Source organism: Grammomys surdaster, unplaced genomic scaffold, assembly GCF_004785775.1.
Source record: "Grammomys surdaster isolate TR1022 unplaced genomic scaffold, NIH_TR_1.0 126546, whole genome shotgun sequence".
Taxonomy (NCBI): Eukaryota; Metazoa; Chordata; class Mammalia; order Rodentia; family Muridae; genus Grammomys; species Grammomys surdaster.
Genome location: NW_021621338.1, coordinates 1,054,430 through 1,075,118, shown reverse-complemented (window position 1 = coordinate 1,075,118; position 20,689 = coordinate 1,054,430). Strand labels below are relative to the sequence as shown.

General features: G+C 37.6%; 1 protein-coding gene across 1 annotated transcript in view; it reads left to right on the top strand.

Moving 5' to 3' along the window:
* Window positions 1–20,689, top strand: part of Abca12 (ATP binding cassette subfamily A member 12) — a 161,675-nt gene that overhangs the window by 129,608 nt on the left and 11,378 nt on the right. Inside the window, exons 34-45 of the mRNA XM_028760684.1 lie at window positions 1,336–1,588; window positions 2,077–2,163; window positions 3,184–3,277; window positions 5,581–5,708; window positions 7,410–7,497; window positions 9,264–9,369; window positions 12,791–12,845; window positions 13,421–13,598; window positions 15,072–15,187; window positions 16,194–16,353; window positions 17,413–17,666; window positions 20,168–20,372. Of these exons, the coding sequence (XP_028616517.1) occupies window positions 1,336–1,588; window positions 2,077–2,163; window positions 3,184–3,277; window positions 5,581–5,708; window positions 7,410–7,497; window positions 9,264–9,369; window positions 12,791–12,845; window positions 13,421–13,598; window positions 15,072–15,187; window positions 16,194–16,353; window positions 17,413–17,666; window positions 20,168–20,372 (1,724 nt within the window). The remainder of the gene's footprint in view (window positions 1–1,335; window positions 1,589–2,076; window positions 2,164–3,183; window positions 3,278–5,580; window positions 5,709–7,409; window positions 7,498–9,263; window positions 9,370–12,790; window positions 12,846–13,420; window positions 13,599–15,071; window positions 15,188–16,193; window positions 16,354–17,412; window positions 17,667–20,167; window positions 20,373–20,689) is intronic.

Here is a 20,689-nt window from a genome sequence, read left to right as displayed (position 1 = left end):
TAAAGCGGAAACCATCTCTAAGAACAGAACTTTTAATTAAACATTTGCCTGTCTCGAAAACTCAGAAAATATCATCTCTGATGTTTGTGTAACTCTAGAATTAGAGACTCATCTGTCCTCTGTCGAGTTTCTTGTTTATCAACTGTTGGGGAATAAAACTGTGGAATCCGAGGAACTGGGGGCTTTGATTGGAAAGCGGTCATCTGCTTCTATGTATTTGCCCCCGCCTTTTCCCATAATTTGAAGTTATTCTTCATTTAGAATGTTCCCCTCATTGACATTATCTTTGAGGCAGCCCATTTACTGCATTTTGACACACCTGTAAGTCATCCGCATGTAATTTCTCAAGGAACAGAAAAGCATACTAATTAACTCAAAGTATTCAGCTCCTTGTACAATTCCCCATTGCAGAGATATGAGTTTGCATTTAAACGTGTTCTCTCTATTTAATTGGAATTCATTTTAAATTAAGCAGCTTTGTATTTTTTCCCTTATCAGCTAAATGGAGATCATGATTTTTGAGCTGCATGATTTGTGATGGGGAATTTTAAACGCACACAGCATTGACGGATACCATTGCCCTATCACATGTAACAATATGTGGTGGCAGGCCTCTGATGAGGATGCTGTATTTGAAGCTACCTCTGGGGAAAGCTACTAAAATGGTCACCATGGCTTCCGCAGGTCTCAAAGGCAGCAGAAATTTTCTGAAGCCTTGGAGAGCGTTTCAGAGAGGGGGTGCATAGTAGACAAGTTTCCAATGGTTCATTTATGGAAACTGAATGTGGAGTCTTGAAATGCCATAATCATTTCTAATTTCCAAAGACAGTGTATGAATATGTGGTTGAATTAGAATTACATCTTGTAGAAGCTTTCCTTTTCCTACACTTGGGTCAGTTCTTTGGATTTCATATTAGAAATCGAAATATCGAAACTCATAGTCTGTGCTAGGAACCAGGTTTTACACTGGGCCGATGTTTTAGTTATATTATTTGAATTCAGTCTTGAAGAGACTATTTTCTATATATTAAGAATTAGTGGTTACATATCGGGTCTGCATTGGAACATTGACATAGGGAACAGGGCTCATTAACAAAGTTCAGAATCCTTAATTTTTCCCAGTAAACTTACTATACATATGTATTACAACTGATGTTAGTGAATCACGATTTTCCTAACACTCTTAAATTCAGCTATATATGAGGCACACATTGGGGAAAAACAGAAGCTTCTTCCATCCATGTTACATGATAGCATTCACCCGCAGTTTGTCGTAGTAAGACTTGATATACGGAGGTTTCCTGGAACTGCATTAAATCTCTTGCCCTTTCTCAGACAAAGTTCTGACAAGAAGCGAGAAGCTGGATGGCTTTGGACTGTTACTAAAGAAGATAATGGCTATTCTCATCAAGAGGTTCCACCACACTCGCAGGAACTGGAAAGGTCTGATTGCTCAGGTGGTTCTCCCCATCGTCTTCGTAGCCACTGCCATGGGCCTCGGCACACTGAGGGATTCCAGCAACAGTTACCCTGAGATCTTGATCTCTCCATCCATTTATGGCAACTCTGAACAGACAGCCTTCTACGCGTGAGTTACTTTCTGACAGGATCGGTTCCACAATGATTCCTTGGTCAGCGGAGAAAAAATAATTCGGGAGCTACAGCACTTAATTCTGCTAAAGAAATGGGCTACTTCTGTACCTAACAAATAACTTAAGAAGTTTTATACACATCTACAAATAAAGTCAGAGTGATGTTTACTTTTAATGGTTAGACTTAAATCACATGTGATGGCTAAATCCATGTCGTAGGAGAATATCAGGGCAGCAAAGTACGAAGCTTCTGTAGATTCGTACACCTATAGAGTGGGTGTACGTCAGGGCTGCCATTCATATCCAGCATATGTGTAGGCCTGGAGTTGACATCCCAAAAAAATAGGGAGGAGACGGGTTGAGGCAGAGAAGTAGAAATGCAGGGAGGAATTGGAAAAGCAGTTTTGTAGATAGCATAACTCATATCTTAGGGTTATTAGTGAATGTGTGTTTACTGATGTGTCCCTATTGCTTGATGTTGCAGGAATTTTGATCCAAGCACCAACGGCCTGGTCTCGGCTCTATGGAATTTCCCTGGCATTGACAACGTGTGTTTGAATAGTAGTGACTGGTAAGTTCTCCTTCCTTCTTCCCAACATTCTAGTTCACATGACTGTGTGCAGGAATACATAAAGTATATGTGCGCAACTTTGCTGGAAAAGGATAATATCTTGATAGAAATTCTGTATCTAATAGATTTTTACCTCTTTCTTTTTACTCTTTTTTTTGACAGGTACTATACCATAATAATAAACATTAGATTCCTTACATTTGCTCACCTCTTGTATTGTTATATTTTACAATCCAACATTAGAATTATATTGTTAATCCCGTTTTATTTTTTTAAAGAATTGTTTATTTTTTTATTTTATGTGTATGTGTGAGTGCCTGCTTGCTTGTATGTGTACCACATGCACACCTTGTGTCCATAGAGGCCAGAAGAGAGTATTGGATCCCTCGGAACTGGAGTTACAAGTGGTTATGAGCCACAAAGGTGGATGCTGGGAACCAAATTCAGGTCATCTACAAAAACAGCAAGTTCTCCACTGAGCTCTGATGAAGAAAGTAGGGGCCATAGGGGTTAATGTATATGTTTAAGGAAGTCTAGATTGTGTGATGCATAGGTAACCTGAGACCTAAGGCTTCTGACTCTCTGTCTATATATGTATTTATAAATTTATATGTAATAAAATAATCTTTTATTACATATAATATATAATATATATAGCATAGCTTATTTAAACTTTCTAGATGGCACATAACATGTATTAACCTGACTCTAGTGCATCAGCCAAGTGGATGAGAAGCATGAAAATGAACAAAGGGAGTAGCCAGCCTCATCCTGCCACAGTGAGAAAATTCACTGAGCTTTAATTCAACTTTGTTTTAGTCAATTGATACTGCCCTGTAATTCCCACCCCCACTAAATGCCAAACAAAGCCACTAGTGCAATGCAGCTTATGAAATATCATACCCTGGTCTATATACCTAAATTTAATACCAACTACTTATTTATATGCTCCCACACAAGAATGAGAATATGCATATGAACATATACACACACCTCACTTCAGTATCATTTTTTTTATAGGCAGTGTTTAAAAAAAGACGATCTGGGAAAGTGGAACACAAGTGGAGAAGCTATCGACAACTTTGGTGTTTGCTCCTGTTCAGACAATGTCCAGGTAAAAGAGAATTTAGTTTCAGTAAAGTAGAAAAAAAAGAGAGAAGAGACTTAATAGCAAAACTTGACAGATCTATTCAGGTTACCAAAAAGTCAGTATAATTTCATTTTATGGAAGCTAGTAGCTCAAAAGATATGGGCCTGGGTGCTCAAAAAATATTGACTTTGAACTTCAGGTCACTGTTTTAAATCTGACTCAAGACAAATTTCCAGTGGTAGAAGATGGCCTTTGTGAAAACCAACTGAGAATGAATCTTTGGTTTCAATTCTGTTCTAGCTGGAAAGCTCAGTTCCACAGCACAAAAGTGACTGTTAACTGCCATATTTGAGAATATAGTAAGCATGTTACCCAGACAGTTAGCTGGGAAGTTGGTTACTTGTAAGTCTAGAAAGGAATTCCATGGGCTCCCAAGCAATGCCTAGAAAGGTTTTGGATCAACATTAATTTCCTGAAAATATTAAAATGTATCCCATAATTACTTGATTTTATGCATGCAGATCTTCATTTTCTAAACTATCAGCTCCCTAAACTCTTATACAACATAGCTAATTAGACAAGTTCAAGACTTCCGTTTGAGTTACTACATATGTATCACACACATCCCACATATCAAAGCAAGCATCCTAGAGCAGACAACATTTCAAAATTTTTAAATAAATTTTTTATTGAAGAAAAGTCACTATTGGGTTTCAAAGGATCACCAACCTCTTCTCTCATGCAGGAAGAGTCTAGCAATACTTTCTTCAAGTGTCATAGCGTTTTCCTCTGATATCAGTACAATATTTTACAATAAAAACATTTCCAGTGTACACAGCCCATTTTGGAGTTCCAATACAAGATAATTATTAACTATAAGACCTAGGGTCCAACAAAGATCTTTTTCAATTTTTAAATGTTAGTCCAACCTATCAGTTAGAGTTTTTACTCCCTTGTTTAAGTTAACAACAATAACAACAACAAAACCCTTATTATTTTGTGTGCTAGCTAAATAGATAAATAAATAAATGGCTAAAACTACATCTATGGTCTTTTGGGGGTGGTAGCAATTTGCAGGGAGTTCAGATTTGTGATTGGAACTGATGGGCTCCTGTCGTCTTCTTAGTTACTAATTATGTGGGTGTGTTCAGTCTGTCAAACTTCATCAAGCAGTGACTTTATAATACATGTGGTTATTTTATACATGCAATGCAATTTGATTTAAAAAAAAACCTTCATATCTATACTGGCTACATGGAGACAACTCTGATTAATTGGGAAGCCAATGCTATTCAGAAATGTCATCTCTAGGTAGATGCTGCTGGGTGCTCAGTGAAATTCACTCTTGGGATTTCAGAGCAGTCTGCAACTTGGTACAGCTCACATGTGCTGTAAGCCTCTGGCTCTGGGGCTGGGTGTGAGTGAGGAGTGGAAGGAAGAGTTGAATTGTGCTAGGCTCTCTCCAAACTAGATATCATGGCAATGAACTTTAGGATCCAAAGGAGAGCTAGGTTGTTACTCTGGTTGAGTGTAAAATATAAGTGTGTGAAGCCTCTGAAGTTGGGCAGAGTGCACACAGCTATAATCTTTGTACAAGCAAGAGGATCAGAAGTTCAGTGGAATACTCAGCTACATAGGAAGTTTGAAGCCAGGCTGGGCTAGAAACCCTGTCTTAAAATCCCAAATAATAAATAATAAATAAATAAAAACATAAGCTCTATGTGAAGTCTGTTCAGGCAGACACAAAATCTCTTGTTACTATATGTGTTAATTTTCTGTAAGTCTAAAATTAGTTCTTAAATAATAAATACACATATACATGTAACTAACATGTAAAAATCTAAATGCAAACCAATATATTAGTGAAATCCCTACTCCTAAGTGAGGTAGTGAAAACTAACGCGCTGTGAACTTTCAATTCACTGCTGTTGTTTGGAAGACTTTCCTCTCTTAACATTGTTTTTAATTTGAGGCAGATCCCTTTTTGATTCCCTGTAAATTCTTAAGGTATTTGAAATGTTTCTGTTTCCTTATATTCTCCTGAAAGAGCTTACCTCGTCAGAACAATGTAAGATGGTGTATTTGCTAACTTGTACTCTGTTAGGCTTTGGGTGAGTCCTAAACACATTGTTCTACATAAGTGACAGTTGTTCTAATTTCTTGGCAAATAGGTAAGTTGTCTTGTTTCCCAAAGTTCCTGTGAACCAAAGGGCAGTTTGATCACCTCAGCCCATACAGTAATGGGCAAATCAGGGGACACTGACATTGTCTATTCAACTTACATAGGACAGGCAAGAAGAACTTAATTTGATAATTCTATTTTCCAGGAATGCCCTAAATTTAACTATTCTCCACCTCATAGAAGAACTTACTCTTCCCAAGTTATTTATAACCTCACTGGAAAACATATGGAAAATTATCTGATATCAACTGCAAATAATTTTGCACAGAAAAGGTAAAATCTTGTTTGTAAAATCTTGTTTGTAACAGATTTCCAGTCTTTATGGTAACAGACTTGCAAATTTGAAACAGTATAAGTAATAGTTGTAAATTCTTTATATAGTGAAGTTGATCGCTGCTTTGCTTTGATTGATTGATGATTGATCTGATCATCGATATGGTAACAGATGCTTTAGTTCTGTGCTTTGTGTACACAGTCTTATGTACAGAAATTTAAGCAATGACTCTAAATTAAGATTCGTTTGAGCAAACTAAACAATCACTAGCTTTTTAAGGTCTTTAAATGTATTGTTGAATCTGTACTTATTTTTTCTCAAAGCAGTAGACAAGTTATTGACTGGATTGGATTTACTTAGAGTTTAAAAGCATGACTTTTGTGTGACAGTTGATCTGAGTTACAATAATAATCTCTCAAAATGTAGAATGTGTCTGTGAGTGGACAAAATGTCCTGTGTGTGGCAAGGTCATGTGAAGTCATTTGTCAAATGTCCCCGCACTTTTGCTGGGACATCAAGCCTATGAACTTAGAGGCATGAGACTCCTCTTCCCACCGTCTCTCCTTCATCTCTCAGTATATAAAAATTCTTCACATTCACTGTGGGATATGGTTAAGTCATAGAGAAGCTAAAGAAGAAAAAAAGCACATTTTCCACTCATACATAGTCACTATTAATATTTTGCTGTTTTTCTCTCTTGAAATTTCTAATTAGAGATATACAAGTAAATAATTTCCATAACATGGGTTTGGGTAGAAACAAATGTTTTCTATATTCAGAGATATCAGGTATTTCATATAGTCAAATAATTCATGATAAAGTAAATTTATTATAAGAGAAAAGGATTTATTATGAAAAACTAGTCTAAAATCTACATTTTAAAAAAGCAATGGTATCACTTACATGTTAAAATTATATCTCTACACCATCTCATTATAATAACCTCATAGATGAGAGTTATTATAGTGTAAATTGCACTGCCATATTATTTAAGTTGAATCTAATTTGGCAAATATCTAAGTTAGTCTGTTCTGGGAACTATTACTTGAATTTTAAAGTCAATTTTTTAAGAAAACCATAAACTGACATGTCAAACTCACATTCAAGCATCTTAGAAGAAAAAAAAAGTAGAGCCAATCAAAAATCTAGGGAAATTTTATTTAGAAGAGAAATTAAGTAATTTGGAAAAAAAAGATAATAAATTAGATCGCTCTGGTATCAATTACCTGAAAAGAATATTTAAGCAAGTGCTATAATATTGATTTTTGAGGTGGAAAAAGGAAAAACTTAGATATATCATTCCTTTTTAGAATGCTCATTGTATATATGTAACTGTTTAACGTAGTGTGTCCGTAAAACTGTTAGTTAAGGCAGGATCTTAGGTTGTAGCTCACAACACTTCTCCTTCCTAAGTTTCCTGAGTGTTCAGATCACAGGCATGAACCACCATCCCAGACAGTACATTTGTTCAGGAGACTCTTGGTAGTGATATACACTTGTGTTAAAATGTGATTTTAAAAAAGAACCAATAGAAAAAGATCACGTTGTATTTATCTAGTTCTGGATGTGTTTATTGTATTTATTTCATTTTTTTTTATTCTGAGTGGAAGAGAAAAATAAGCTCCCACTTAAATATTTTAGATCAACTTAGGAAGATTTTCACCCAGTAAAACAAAATTAAATTTTGTTGCTCTCTGTAGATATGGAGGTTGGAGTTTTGGGCTGAAATTGACTAATGACCTTCGTTTTGATGTGACAGCTGTTCCTGTCAATAGAACTCTTGCTAAGGTAAATTTGGGACTTTCTTTTGGGAGGTCATATAAATAGGGATATGGAATTTGTATATGTAAACACTTTCATGTGAGAAACATAAAACATATAAAATCAGTTCTGCGTGATGCATACATGTACTCTAAGGAGGCATGTATACAGACGAGCAAGAACACAGGTAAAAACTCTACGTAATGGTGCTTCTCACAGTAACCGAAATGTAGCTCTAAACACCCATCTGCAGTAGAATAAGAACTTCAGTTCACGCTCATTCTCTCACTCATTCATTCATTCACTCATTCATTCACTTAACTCATAGAACTTTCAGCAATGGAAATAATCTCCTCCTGTGCATCACTGATAAGCAAGGAGAGAGAGATAGACAGTAGCACTGGACTCTGTTCACCTTTCTGTAAACATAAAGAGTAGGGCAAACTCAATCACATGGTCAACGAAAGGGGCGGCTGTGAACTGGGTTAGTACGGGGCTCAGCATCCGGGTGATTGTTTTCATGTGTGGTGGATTACTGTGTGTAATCCCAATGGGTTGTTTGTTTGTTTGTTGTTTGTCTCACAATGCCTCTATTTTTCCTGCACTTTCTTTGTTTCTGTATCACAGCCTCTTAGAGAACGGGAATGTGGGCTTTTAACCTTGCTTCTCACCAAACCTGGAATGATAACAAATCTAATAGAGAGAAATAAGTCAACTGGTTTTATTTTTTTTCTTCTCCTAGATAGAAGCAAAGCTTTGAGACGAGTCAGTCACTGAGTCAGACACATCTGACTGCCCAGACGATAAACAGCAGCTATAAGGATTTTAGTTGTTTACTTATTTTCCGTCACAGAAAATTTTAATATCCTCTGAACATTTCTCTTTGGGTAGTGAGAGACACAGAATCGAGGTGAAAGCAGAGCAATTAATATTCATTTAGTTCATGATTGTGCTATGCCAAGCAGCAGTTTCACCTTTTAGAAAAAGAAAATCTGATTCTGTTCTCACAACATCCCTACTCCGTAGACACTGTGGAACCCAGATCCAGATCGTCACAAAGCTGTGTGGTAAATAACAATCCTGGGGACTTCAGTGTCCCTTTTTCTAACCCTACACACTGATAAATTTCCTTTCACAATCAAGAGACTTTCTAATGTTAGTGTTCAGATGTGAGTGTTACCCCTCTCTAAATCAGAATGCAATTTTTAAACTAACACCATTTTAAAAAGCGCACTAGTATTTTAACCGCCTTGTTTTTGATGTAGAGGGCAAAGTAACTCACCTCCTGAGGGCTACATAAAACTAGGAACAGAAAGTTAGTGTGGGGGTGGAGTGGGGGGTAGGGTAAAAAAATGATCGATTTTGCTGTTAAGGACCCCAGGCTTGCGCATTATTAAAAGTCCTTCCTCTATTCCGTTGCTATCCGTTTTTATCAGTGCTGTTAAGAGGCTTCACTCTCAGAATCACTATGGGTTCACTGTGGAGATGACAATGACTTCTCCAGTTCATTTCAGGTTTCGCTGGTGGAAGCGTCTAGAGCAGCTGCTAAGTCAGCTGTTACTCATTCTGTTACTCAGAATAGCCAGCTCCCTAATCTCTACCCACCTGTAAACTGAAAACTCACAGATCCATCTACGATCAACACTACAGGGGTGTCTTATTATCTTCTGAGGTGGGATGAATCACTAGCAAATTGAGGTTTTCCTTTAAAAATAAAGTATCCTATCGAAGGTTTTAAAAGCCTGTTTTATTCGAACACAATCCAGATCTTGTCTCCTTTTGAAATTTGACAGGTGTGGTATGATCCAGAAGGCTACCATTCCCTCCCAGCTTACCTCAACAGCCTCAACAACTTCCTCCTGAGAGTTAACATGTCAGAGTACGATGCTGCCCGACACGGTAGGGTCACTGTGCAGAGCTGTCTTTAACCATACTCTCTTCTACAGCCTTCCATGTAAACATGCTCCTCATATCTGCTTCCTCTGTTGAGGGTGTTTTACAGCATCTAAATGAGGGATCTCCAGAAAGGGTTTGGAAATAGTAACTGCTTCCAGATGGAACATTCCAGATGATACCCTTAAGTTCAGATCAATTTAGTTTCCTCATTTATCAAACCAGGATAGTATTTGTTCTCACAGCTAGTAGTGAAGTCTCGTGGAAAATATTTCAGAGCTATTTATTTGTCTGCAGATAAAAGGTGGCTAATAAATTAATATTCACAAGTATTGTTCATAGATCTATATATGCAAAAAAATTATGACAAGTTTTCAGTTCTCACCTGGTAACCCTGGCTGGCCTGTAACTAATAAAGATCCACTTACCTCTGCCTCCTGAGTGCTGGGTTTAAAGTTGAACACCACCACACACAGTTATGAAGACAAAACTTTTAAAACACAAAGTTCTACACTGCACCCAAAGTGCTACCACATACTTAGCATATATGACATGTATGTTATGAAAAAATTTCTTCCATTTTGGATTAACATTACTGTTTGCTTCCATGTTTTCACTGAGGTGCTAGGGTGGGATTTGAACTCGGAGCTCTCTGAGTCCTGCCTGTCCTTTTGCTAATGTTTCAAGCTGTTTATCCAGACTCAGGCAGATCTACTCCAGTTTCATTTCCCCACAGCCTTCCACATCATTTTTAAATAGGACTGGGATTTAAAGGAAGTTGATTTATTTTTTTTCTAACTCAATTACTGTTCATTAGACCATTTCATCTCCCTGAGCCTTGCTCAAATTATTTTTCCATATGATCCTAAAAAAATAAGAAGAGAGAAAAAAATGAAATAATACATTTTCTGGCCAGGACCCAGTCTCATAAGCAGCCTATTAGGAAGGATAAATGACACAAACTGTCTTTTATAAAAGCTGACCCTCCCCCTTTCCCTTCCATCACCCCACCCCCATGCATTCTGGTGTCTGTCAACTGTTCTGATAATTGTGGGAGTAAACTATCATGCCAGACACTCACTATAGCAGCCGAGTCTTCAGACATCTTCCTTTCAGAGGAATCCGTGATTTTACCCAACTGTTTTGGCTTTTTATTTTTCCTTGCTGGAGGAGCTTTTAAGAAAATAACAAGATGGATAGTCCTTAGGTCTAGCACATTAATAAAGGACAAAGGCAAAAGTGGTAGATGAAGTGAAATGGTGACTGAAGCTAGGGGAGTCTAACCTGGATTGAAATGCTGTTGGGAACCCTTCCGTGGGGTGTTTTATTCAGAGCAAAAAGCATGCATTGTTGTGACAGACAATGAAAGCAGAGAAGCTATAGAAATAGCCAGGGAGATGTAGCAAAGATACAGAGAACAGGAGGATGCCACCTCGTCTAAAGGGCTGGCTTCTGGAAACCTGTGTCCTGGTTTCCACTATAATTAGTCTTCATTACTGAGACTAATGTAACTGGAACCACTCGAGACTCCCGCAGGCTTGTTGTAGGGCCTTACCATTGTGTTTTAAGTTACAGAGGATAAAAGAATCTGGCAGCATAAAACTTATGCTGACCTTGAAATGAAATTTACTATTGAATTTAAAAATAAAGTTTAAATAAAATTATATATAAATTAAAGAAAGTGTGTCTTCTATTCCTTGTTAATTTGTCTATTCAAACTTACAAAAAATGCCAACAATCTGCCCTCTCTAGGAGATATTTTATTCCTTTCAAAGAAGAAATCTATGTCACCCAAAAATGTGTAATGCTTCAGAATACGTGAGTGGGGTCTCCCATGGCAAATGAACCTAACTTGGCTGTAAAAGTCAACCTATTTGCCCTCACCACCTCTTCCTCATGATCCTTCATGTGTTTGAAGGCATCTTTGTAGGGTTCCAGGTTTTTCTTTAGCTCTAAAATTCATTTACTCTAAAGCTTAATATGCTAATAAAATACTTTAATTAGCTTTCATTGGCAATGTCAGTATCTGTTACATTCATGTGGTTCCCTCTAGTGGTTAACTTCATGTGGAAAATCTGTTCTTCCCAGAGAATATTGGTTTGCATGTTTTCTCTGGCAAATGTTACACGGCTATGTGCTCCTCCCATTCTTTGTTGCTTTAGCACCAATGGCCACAGGAAGCATCTCATTTTAGCTTGATATCTATAGGGACCACAAATATGCCTACTTTTGATGTAGGTTCCATGTAAGGCCAATACTACTTGAAAACTTATTTGATTTGCTTTAATAAACATCCATTGATCAGTCATGCCTACAGTCCAATCCGATGGAGGTGTTCTCTTAATGGAGATTCCCTCCTCTCAGATGAATTTAGCTTGTGTCAAGTTGACATAAAACTATCTAGCACACTATTGTTGAGGAATTCAACTTAAAGTGTCATATTCATCTTAATGACAGCTACAAATTTATGTTGCCTAGAGAACATGTCCACACATTGCACCCAAGTGTCTTAACATATGTCTTAACATATCCCATATAAGCAGTAAGTACAAAAGTTCTTGCTCAGTTTATAACTGTTTAGGTGTAGAGGAGACCTGAAATCTCCTGTTCTACCATATTTTTTCTCATTTATCTAGACAGTATGCATGCTGCCTTCACATTTCAGTTTTTGGGAAACTTGCCTGTCCACTGTTGACTCTGATCAAGTAAGATCCTTTAAGAAAGGAGAAGGAAGAGCCTTGCTTCCAACTCAGAAAGTATAACCAACTCTGAGAACCCACTACTTTGTGGTCGTCGTGGAATTAAGTGACTACTAATTAAGTGTGGGTGCATGTGAAGCTCTTGGACTTCCTAAGTTTTGATGGATATGCAATATTGATGCTTCCAGTCCCTACTCTGGTAGGACTTCCAAACAATAAGCATCTTAGAAATAGTAACTGAGAAAGGACCGTGTTCTCACATGACCATATTTCCTGATCCTTGTCATTAACTCAGAAAGGAGGGTTAGAATGGTGTTTGATCTTCAGAGAGGCTTATATAATTGATGCCCATTTGAGTTGCTTATTTAAGTGTATTCTGTTTCTGAAGTACAGCTGAAATGCAAACAGGAATGACCAGACAGAAGAAAGTTAGAAGCAATCATTTGAGTACTCTAGAGTATGGCATGTACCATATAAGAAGCAGATGTTCTTAGATCTTTCCAGAATATTCTACACACAAATAGACATTGTTTATTTTCTTAATAAGAGAAAACTAGTGCTCATAAGAATTTGATGGGATTAAGGGTGGGAAAAGCATTACCCTTTAAACAAGAATCTTTGAAGTACAATTCTTGTAAGAAACAAAGCATCGTGTATTATTCATGTAAAACTTGCCGCTCTTGATAAACTAAATACCATCTAACAGCAGAACTCTCCCTTCTTTCTAGGGATCATCATGTATAGCCACCCTTATCCAGGGGTGCAAGACCAGGAACAAGCCACGTAAGCACATATCTTTCCTTGACATTACCACCTTTCCTTTGGCATAGCTGCACTTCTGTAGAATGTGCAATAATTGGAAATTGCAGTCATATCTGAATGAGTGTCAATCTAGAAGGGTTGATAATATAAGTCACTGACTGGCAGAAAAAGAAGTTTCTGGAAGGGTGTGGAGAGGGCTGCCAAGTAGAGTTTGTCAACTGCAGATTCACTGAGTCTGCTGCTTTTATGAGTCAAGTGCACAAGTACTTCATCATTTTGACTTCCCTGCATAGCATTTAAGTACTGTTTCTTTGCTGAAGATCTATATAGCCCTTGCATGCACTCTGTAACCCTTGGAGACCGAGGCTTTTCTATCATGCATCCCTAGCCAATTCAGTTGCACTAGCGCTACATTTATTTCAGGGTCACGGAAGAGTCATGTTGAAGATAGTATCTGACTGCCTTGCAGGAAGCCTTATCTGTGTCACAGCCAGCTCTTGTACTGCTTTGTTGATGGCTTTAGTCATGAATCTTCCTGAAAGGAAAGGAGTTCCAAAAACTTATGTGTACTTTCCTCTCCCTATTGCTCATGATAGAATCAGCAGTTTAATCGATATTTTAGTGGCGCTGTCCATCCTGATGGGCTACTCTGTCACCACTGCCAGCTTTGTCACCTACATTGTCAGGGAGCATCAGACCAAAGCCAAGCAGTTGCAGCACATTTCTGGCATCGGTGTGACATGCTACTGGGTGACGAATTTCATCTATGACATGGTAAGTAACTTTTGTCATTGCAAGAAAGACAGGACCAATTTGAGTAGAAGTCTATCAGCTTTGTATTCAAGAGCTATTTGTGCTAATTATTCAAATTATTACTGCAAGGAAAGAAAAATTAAGAAAAGCCAATTGAATCAAGCTTATATCATCTGATGGCTGGAAGGAAAAAGACACCTACTTTCCCTTGTCTCGGAAATATCATATTCTTAGAGTGCACATCAACATACAGATTCCTGGGCCTCTCTCCAGGTCTATTAAATCTGTGTCTTGGGAAATGGAGTGTAGAAAGTATGCATTTCAAACAAGATCCCCAGGTGATTTTTAAGCACATTGAAGTCTGAGAACCACTACTGTGGCAAAATAGAAGCTTAACAGCATTACCCCATAGTGCCAGATAATCAAGCTTATAAAAATTTAATCAACTAATAGTGAAAAATCAAAGTAGTAGCTCCCGCTGAATGACACACTAGAGAAGATTAGCAGGGACAAGGAGGGATGTATTTCATTGACAGCGCTCTCCGTTATGTAAAGTGGTCCCCAAGTTCAGATGATCATTCTTGACTCCAAATGTACTGGCATTGGCCAAGAGCCCAGATGAGTATGCATTTGCCTGTGATTGCAGCGACTGTCTGAGTTGTTGTCAAGATCATTGGCTTGAAGAGTTGGAGAGTAATTAACCACAGATCCATTTTGCTAATGCATCCAGTGAGGTCTGAAATGTACCCCTTGTAGAAGCCAAGTCTAAAAGAATGCTAATGACCGCTCTGTACTTCACATGAGCTTAAATGTTAAGGAAGCTTCAATGTGTTCTTCTGTGAAGGTTTTACTCAGTACTGAGATCCTATGATCAGGACTACTGGTGATCGGGTGCCATTCACAAGATTCCCGACCACCACCCTTAAATTGAGCCACCTCTACCTTCACTGCATGCATCTTGCTGCAAACTCTTAAGCCTCTAATATTTTTGCTTGTGAACAATACTGAGGTTTTTGTTCAGATACCTGTGATTTCAAGAACGTGTGAGAATGGTTGCCCTGCTGTTTTGCACGGAATGCCTAACACTGATAACCAAGTCTCAGAAAGCAGCCATGTGAGAAAGTAGCTGCATCCAAAATGAAATCAATACTTTGAGGACTGATTCTAATACCGAGAAACCTGCCTTTCTTATCTTTCTCCCAGAACCCCTGTCACTGAATGATCCCAAGTCTTAAGCCTTGAGGCAGGAACACCAGGGATTTCTTGTGTATCTATATAGATTGAAATTGCCTTGACCTCATATTGGAGAAGACAAATTCTAAAGTGAGATAAATGTAAAGTGAGCTGAATGTTACAAGCAACAGGAAGATAAATAAAAAACTCCTTCCCTTAGAATTTTTCTAGGTCAACTTATTGCAGGGTTAAATAAGGTGGGTTATTGATTTAAAAAAAATGTTCACCATATACTAAATGTTGTTTTGTCTATATCTATAGGTCTTCTATTTGGTTCCTGTAGCATTTTCAATTGGTGTCATCGCAATTTTTAAGCTCCCTGCCTTCTACAGTGGAAATAATCTAGGCGCTGTATCCCTCCTACTTTTGCTGTTTGGGTAAGCTGCTGATGAAGCAACAAAAAAAAAAAAAAAAAAAAAAAAAAAAAGAATTAACAAAATTAAGCACTCCTAGACACAAATAGGACCTTTGTCTCATTAGTTAATTTACAATTGTCTTGGGGTCATTTAACATAAGTGATGACTAATGTATTACACTTGCTAGTCCATGGCCTGTAAGTACCATACTTCTGAAAATTAATGTTGTCATCACTAACATGCACTTACTGGGTAGCATTCATTGTACCAATTTACACACATAATCTAAAGTATATAAAATGAATATTTTAGAATGACCAGGAAAGTATGAATATGTGTAGGTATATGTATTGACAAAGTACATGACTATATATGGCTTTAGAAGGTACATGTAAAATTTATGTCTATTTTCATTTGTCTTTTCAAGATGGGTAAGGGTATAATTACTGTTGTTTCTATATTAGAGTAATACAGGTTGCATGATGTAATTGACATTTAGAGTAAAACTTGATTCTATTACAAAGGCATGGGTAGAATCAATTGAAACTGAGACAACTAGAGGGCCTTCTGTTTCTAGATCTATTTAAAACGGAAGTTGCTTATCTTTGCCTAACCTAGGCCACCAGTCTTTTACACAGATCTTATTAGCTACCTGCAACAATGTCATTATCTTTCCTCAGTTTTAAATGATAAGGTTTATTCAGTTTTAACTCCTATTTCTGAGCAGTGGAAGTCTTGCCTAGACAGAGTAACATCATACCCTGCAGGGGATGAATCTGTAGTTGTGATGACAGAGAAACTATATGGGTTTCTTAAAAGAGAGGCTTCTTGCTGTCATTTTAAAAATATCCTTTGAGGGTCTTTTGTCAAAATGAGGAATGAAATATAGACCTGGCTTCAGGGCTTGGCCATTCACCTCTCATGTTTGCTGTTCCCTGGGTAACCCATCTGAGCTTTATTTTATTTTTGCTTTGTAGACTCGAATAACTAAGGTGTAATTTTAATTTTTAGTATTATTATCCTACAGCTATGCAACATTTTCTTGGATGTACCTGCTGGCTGGCCTCTTCCATGAAACAGGAATGGCCTTCATCACTTACGTGTGTGTCAACCTGTTCTTTGGCATCAATTCCATTGTTTCCCTGTCGGTGGTATACTTTCTTTCCAAGGAAAAGCCTAATGATCCGGTAAGGTCTCTTATTCATTATTTAAACTTCAGTGAATGAACCAGAAGCCTTAACGTGTTCCTTGTGGAAAGATTTCCTTTACTCTGTATTTAAATAGAAAAGACTATCATTTGATTTTATTCAATTTAGAAAAGGAGAAAGTATAGCTTTAAAAGAAATTAAGCTCCAGATAGGTTAATATTTATCATTGTATTTACTGAGTGCCAGTAATACTGACTATTGCTAGGTCTTGAGTAAAGTGATAGATATGAGATCAGATAGATTGTATGGTACCAACTGGTCAGCTAAACAGTTAACTTATTAATAAATCCCTAAGGTGCAGTGGTGGAAAGAATGGACTATGTATATGGCTTTGGGTTAGGATTCATTTGAACATTCATAGAGGAAAAAAAAATTCCCTTTCAATCATGTATTGGAATCTACTTTGTTGTAAGCATCCCTCGCCATTCAGAACTAACAATTATGATCAGTGACAGAGAAGCTTTAACAGTCCTGGGCAATTGAATGCAAGAGAATAGAGGGGAGATGAAGTGAGGTGAGGAATAGGCAAGGCCACTTCAGGAGGAGGAAGGAAAACTGTAAGGTGGAAGTCCTTGGCCTAAGTGTGAATAATGTGAAAATGAGCTATTTCCTCCTCTTTGATACCTGTTGTCTCTCCTTCCTTCTCATTTCACAACATTTCCCTGGTTGAGATTCCCTCAGGTCAAAAGGTTTACTGAGCCCTCTCTCGGGAACCCACTGATACTGCTTTGGATCCCAACATTCTAGCCAAGCTTACCTCTCTCTCTGAATCTAAGCCATGTCTAGAAGTGATTTTTGTCTCCAGAATTGGGCCTGATACCTTAGGCTACTTTGAGAAAACCATTCTTTTTACTTGCATTTTGATAATAAATTCTGTCATACTGTCATTTGTGTAGCAAATACAATATGAGATTGCAGCATACATGTGAAATAATTGCCAAGCTGCATAGGCTTCTCCATCTGTCTTCATCCAGTTTTAAATGTTTTGTCAATTAGTTGGAATCCTAAAACTACATTTTGTTATTTCTCTTGTTTCAGACTCTAGAACTTATTTCTGAAACCCTCAAGCGAATTTTCCTGATCTTCCCCCAATTCTGTTTTGGCTATGGTTTGATTGAACTCTCTCAGCAACAGGCAGTCTTGGATTTCTTAAAAGCCTATGGTGTGGATTATCCAAGCGAGACCTTTGAAATGGATAAGCTGGGGGCAATGTTTGTGGCCTTGGTTTCTCAAGGCACCATGTTTTTCTTGTTGCGACTCCTCATCAATGAGTGGCTGATAAAGAAGCTCAGGTAAGCCAGATGAGAACAGCATTTCCCCTCCATGATATTTGAATCAGAATATTCAGGGCTCAGCAATGATCTTGGTGTTTGCTCTAGTAATACTAGAAAGTCTACCTTAGAACCTTTTATAACATGGTAGCATAATTTATCTTTCATTTAAATGTGGTAAATAGTTGTCCAGTCTTCATATGTGATCCTGGTGACAATACCACAAACCTAGTGTGCTGGTGTAGAGTAAGAGACAAAATTAAGTAACCACAGTTATCACCCTAAAAGAGAGTCAGTGAGTTGAGGAAGAAGATAAAGGCTTCATGGGCAGAAGTGAGAAAGAAGTTTGAGTGTGTAGCATGGACAGTGAGTCTTAGAGAAGATGACTGGGCTGAAGCAAGGAGAACATCAAAAATGAGAAGAGGGACACAGCCAAGTATATTTACCCCTAACCAGCACTGCCTTCCTAGGAAGTGTTCCTAATGACACCACCACAAACCTCACACTGACACATGTACAGAGTTACATCACCACATTAGCCATTTCTAAGAGCAAACGAGTAGAAATAAGCAACGTACCTTTATTTAGGGATTTCTTAATTTATACATCTATATTCACAAATTTAACACTATTTAGCCATCAGAAGGAATGATCCACGAGTGAGGAATGTGACTCAGCAAAGAACACTGGCTGTGTAAGCATGAGAACCTAAATTCAGATGCTCACTGCCAGCACACAAAACACAGGAGCCAGCATTGTTGGATGTAGGGTGAGACAGACAGATCTGGGGCTTGCTGGGCAACTAATCTAACCAAAACTACAAGCCCTAGATTCAATGATAGACTCTATCTCAAAGGAATAAGACAGAGAGTGATGGAGCAGTCACCCAGCATCCTTTTCTGCATGAGTGTTTTCATGGTCAAGTATACTTGTACATGTATTTGAATACATATACAAATATAAAGAATGGATATGTACACACATAGAGATAATGATCCAATATCTATGTAATATTTATTCTAGTAGTTATTAAATAAATGTGAAAGGCTAAGAAATGAGTATTATATATTGCCATGTGAGTTAAAAAGAAATTTATCTTCTTTAATAGATTATTGTCAGTGTTGCTTGAAGACTGCTTACTTTGACATTCTATTTTCTGGTACCATTTTAACTTTAATATGAACCTGCATTACCTACTGAAAATAAAATTTTAATTAAGTAATAATAAAAGGAAGAAAGAAGAAAGAGTAATATGTTATAGACTACTTAATTAAAAATTATACTATTTGATTGGAAGATAGAATAAATGTAATGAATGGCAGGTCATTTTGGCTTACAGTGTGGCTGGAAGGTTATGGCGTCTCTTGAATGCTTAGTAAAGAGATCTGGTTTGAACCTTATTTAACAAACCAATGGCAGTCTATTAAATGTTAGAGAGCAGAGAGCATCACAACCACATGATACCTTACCAGGTGTAATTTTTGTGGAACCAGTGCATCCTGGGATGCAAGAGTCAGAGACACAGGAGAAGTGTGGGGTTACTGAGAAACGCTGGTAAAACTGGAGCTCATAGTAGAGATAGAAAGAGTCAGGAAACTGGTCCATGACTAAGCGAGGGTTCTAAGGCATTTCCAGTGTTTAGAGACTGACTACATCAGTGGACTTTTAGACTAGAATAGATATAAAGAAAGTATCGTGTTTTGGAATCTTGAGACTGTTTTTAAAAGAGGCAGAGATTTTCAGGGTAGACTTGTAATAATTGATTTGCAGAACTTTAAAAGCTTTGGTTTAATTTTTGATTTGGTGTTTGTTGGGCAAGACCGAGGTAAGTCTGGACTTAAAAGATTTTTGCAGGGCTGATAATCTTAAATTATGTCCTGGATCTTAAATGAGATATTGGTTGTAAATAGAATGCAGAATAAATGCTATTCATATTATAAAAGGACATATTTAAAAGGACAGACCTGCTAATTGTTAGCAGTATAATCCTAGGCTCTATCTCCCTCCCCTTGAAAAAATGAGAGAAAAGAGAATGTAATTAAGAGGGTATGCCTCATTTTAGATTTATCACAATACACAAGAAGAGGAAGAAAAGATGGAAGAAAGAAAAGGAGCAAGAGGAGAAAGGGGGATAAGAAGGGGAAGGATAAAAAAGGGGAGGAGAAGGAGAAGACGGTTGTTAGAGCAATAAGATGAAAGATGATCTTGGGCTCGTAAGTGTTGAGTTCCACTAATGATTCTGAACTCCCTGTCAGAAGCTAGCTTTCAGGCACGCATCTCATTTAGAAATTAGGATTCTAAATTTGAACAATGGTAGACATTTCATCCATGGAAAGTAAACACCATTTGCCAGCATTGTAGAGATTGTGGAAAGAAATGACTACCACTGCTTACATCATTTAAACAGGATAACATAATGAGTTTAAGAACAGCCTAACAGTGAGTAGGCAGTACGCTTCCAGAGAATTGAGAGCATTGAAGTGTCCAGATTGAGTCACATCATTTCGTAATCTGATTTCCAGGCTCTTCTTCAGGAAATTTACCTCTTCGCCTATCATGGAGACAGTAGATGAAGATGAAGATGTGCGGGCTGAGAGATTAAGAGTTGAGAGTGGTGCAGCTGAGTTTGACCTGGTCCAGCTCCATCGTCTCACAAAGACCTACCAGCTTATCCACAAGAAGATTATAGCTGTCAACAATATCAGCCTGGGGATACCTGCTGGAGAGGTAGGGGGCATGGTTTTATTTTGTCATCTAGAAATAGAAAACCCAAGCCCTAAATATTTTCATAGTCTAGGGGTGTATGTGTGTAAGTTTGGATGTGTGTGTGTTTGTGTGTATATGTATGTATGTTTGTGGGGGGGTGTTTGTGTATATATGTGTGTATGTGTATGTATATATGTGTGTGTATATACATGTGTATTTGTGGTGGGTGGGCATGTTTATGTGTGTATGTGTTTGTATGTGTATGTGTGTGTGTGTTTGTGTGCATATGTTTGTATGTGTATATATGTGTGTACATTTGTATGTGTATTTGTGTGTGT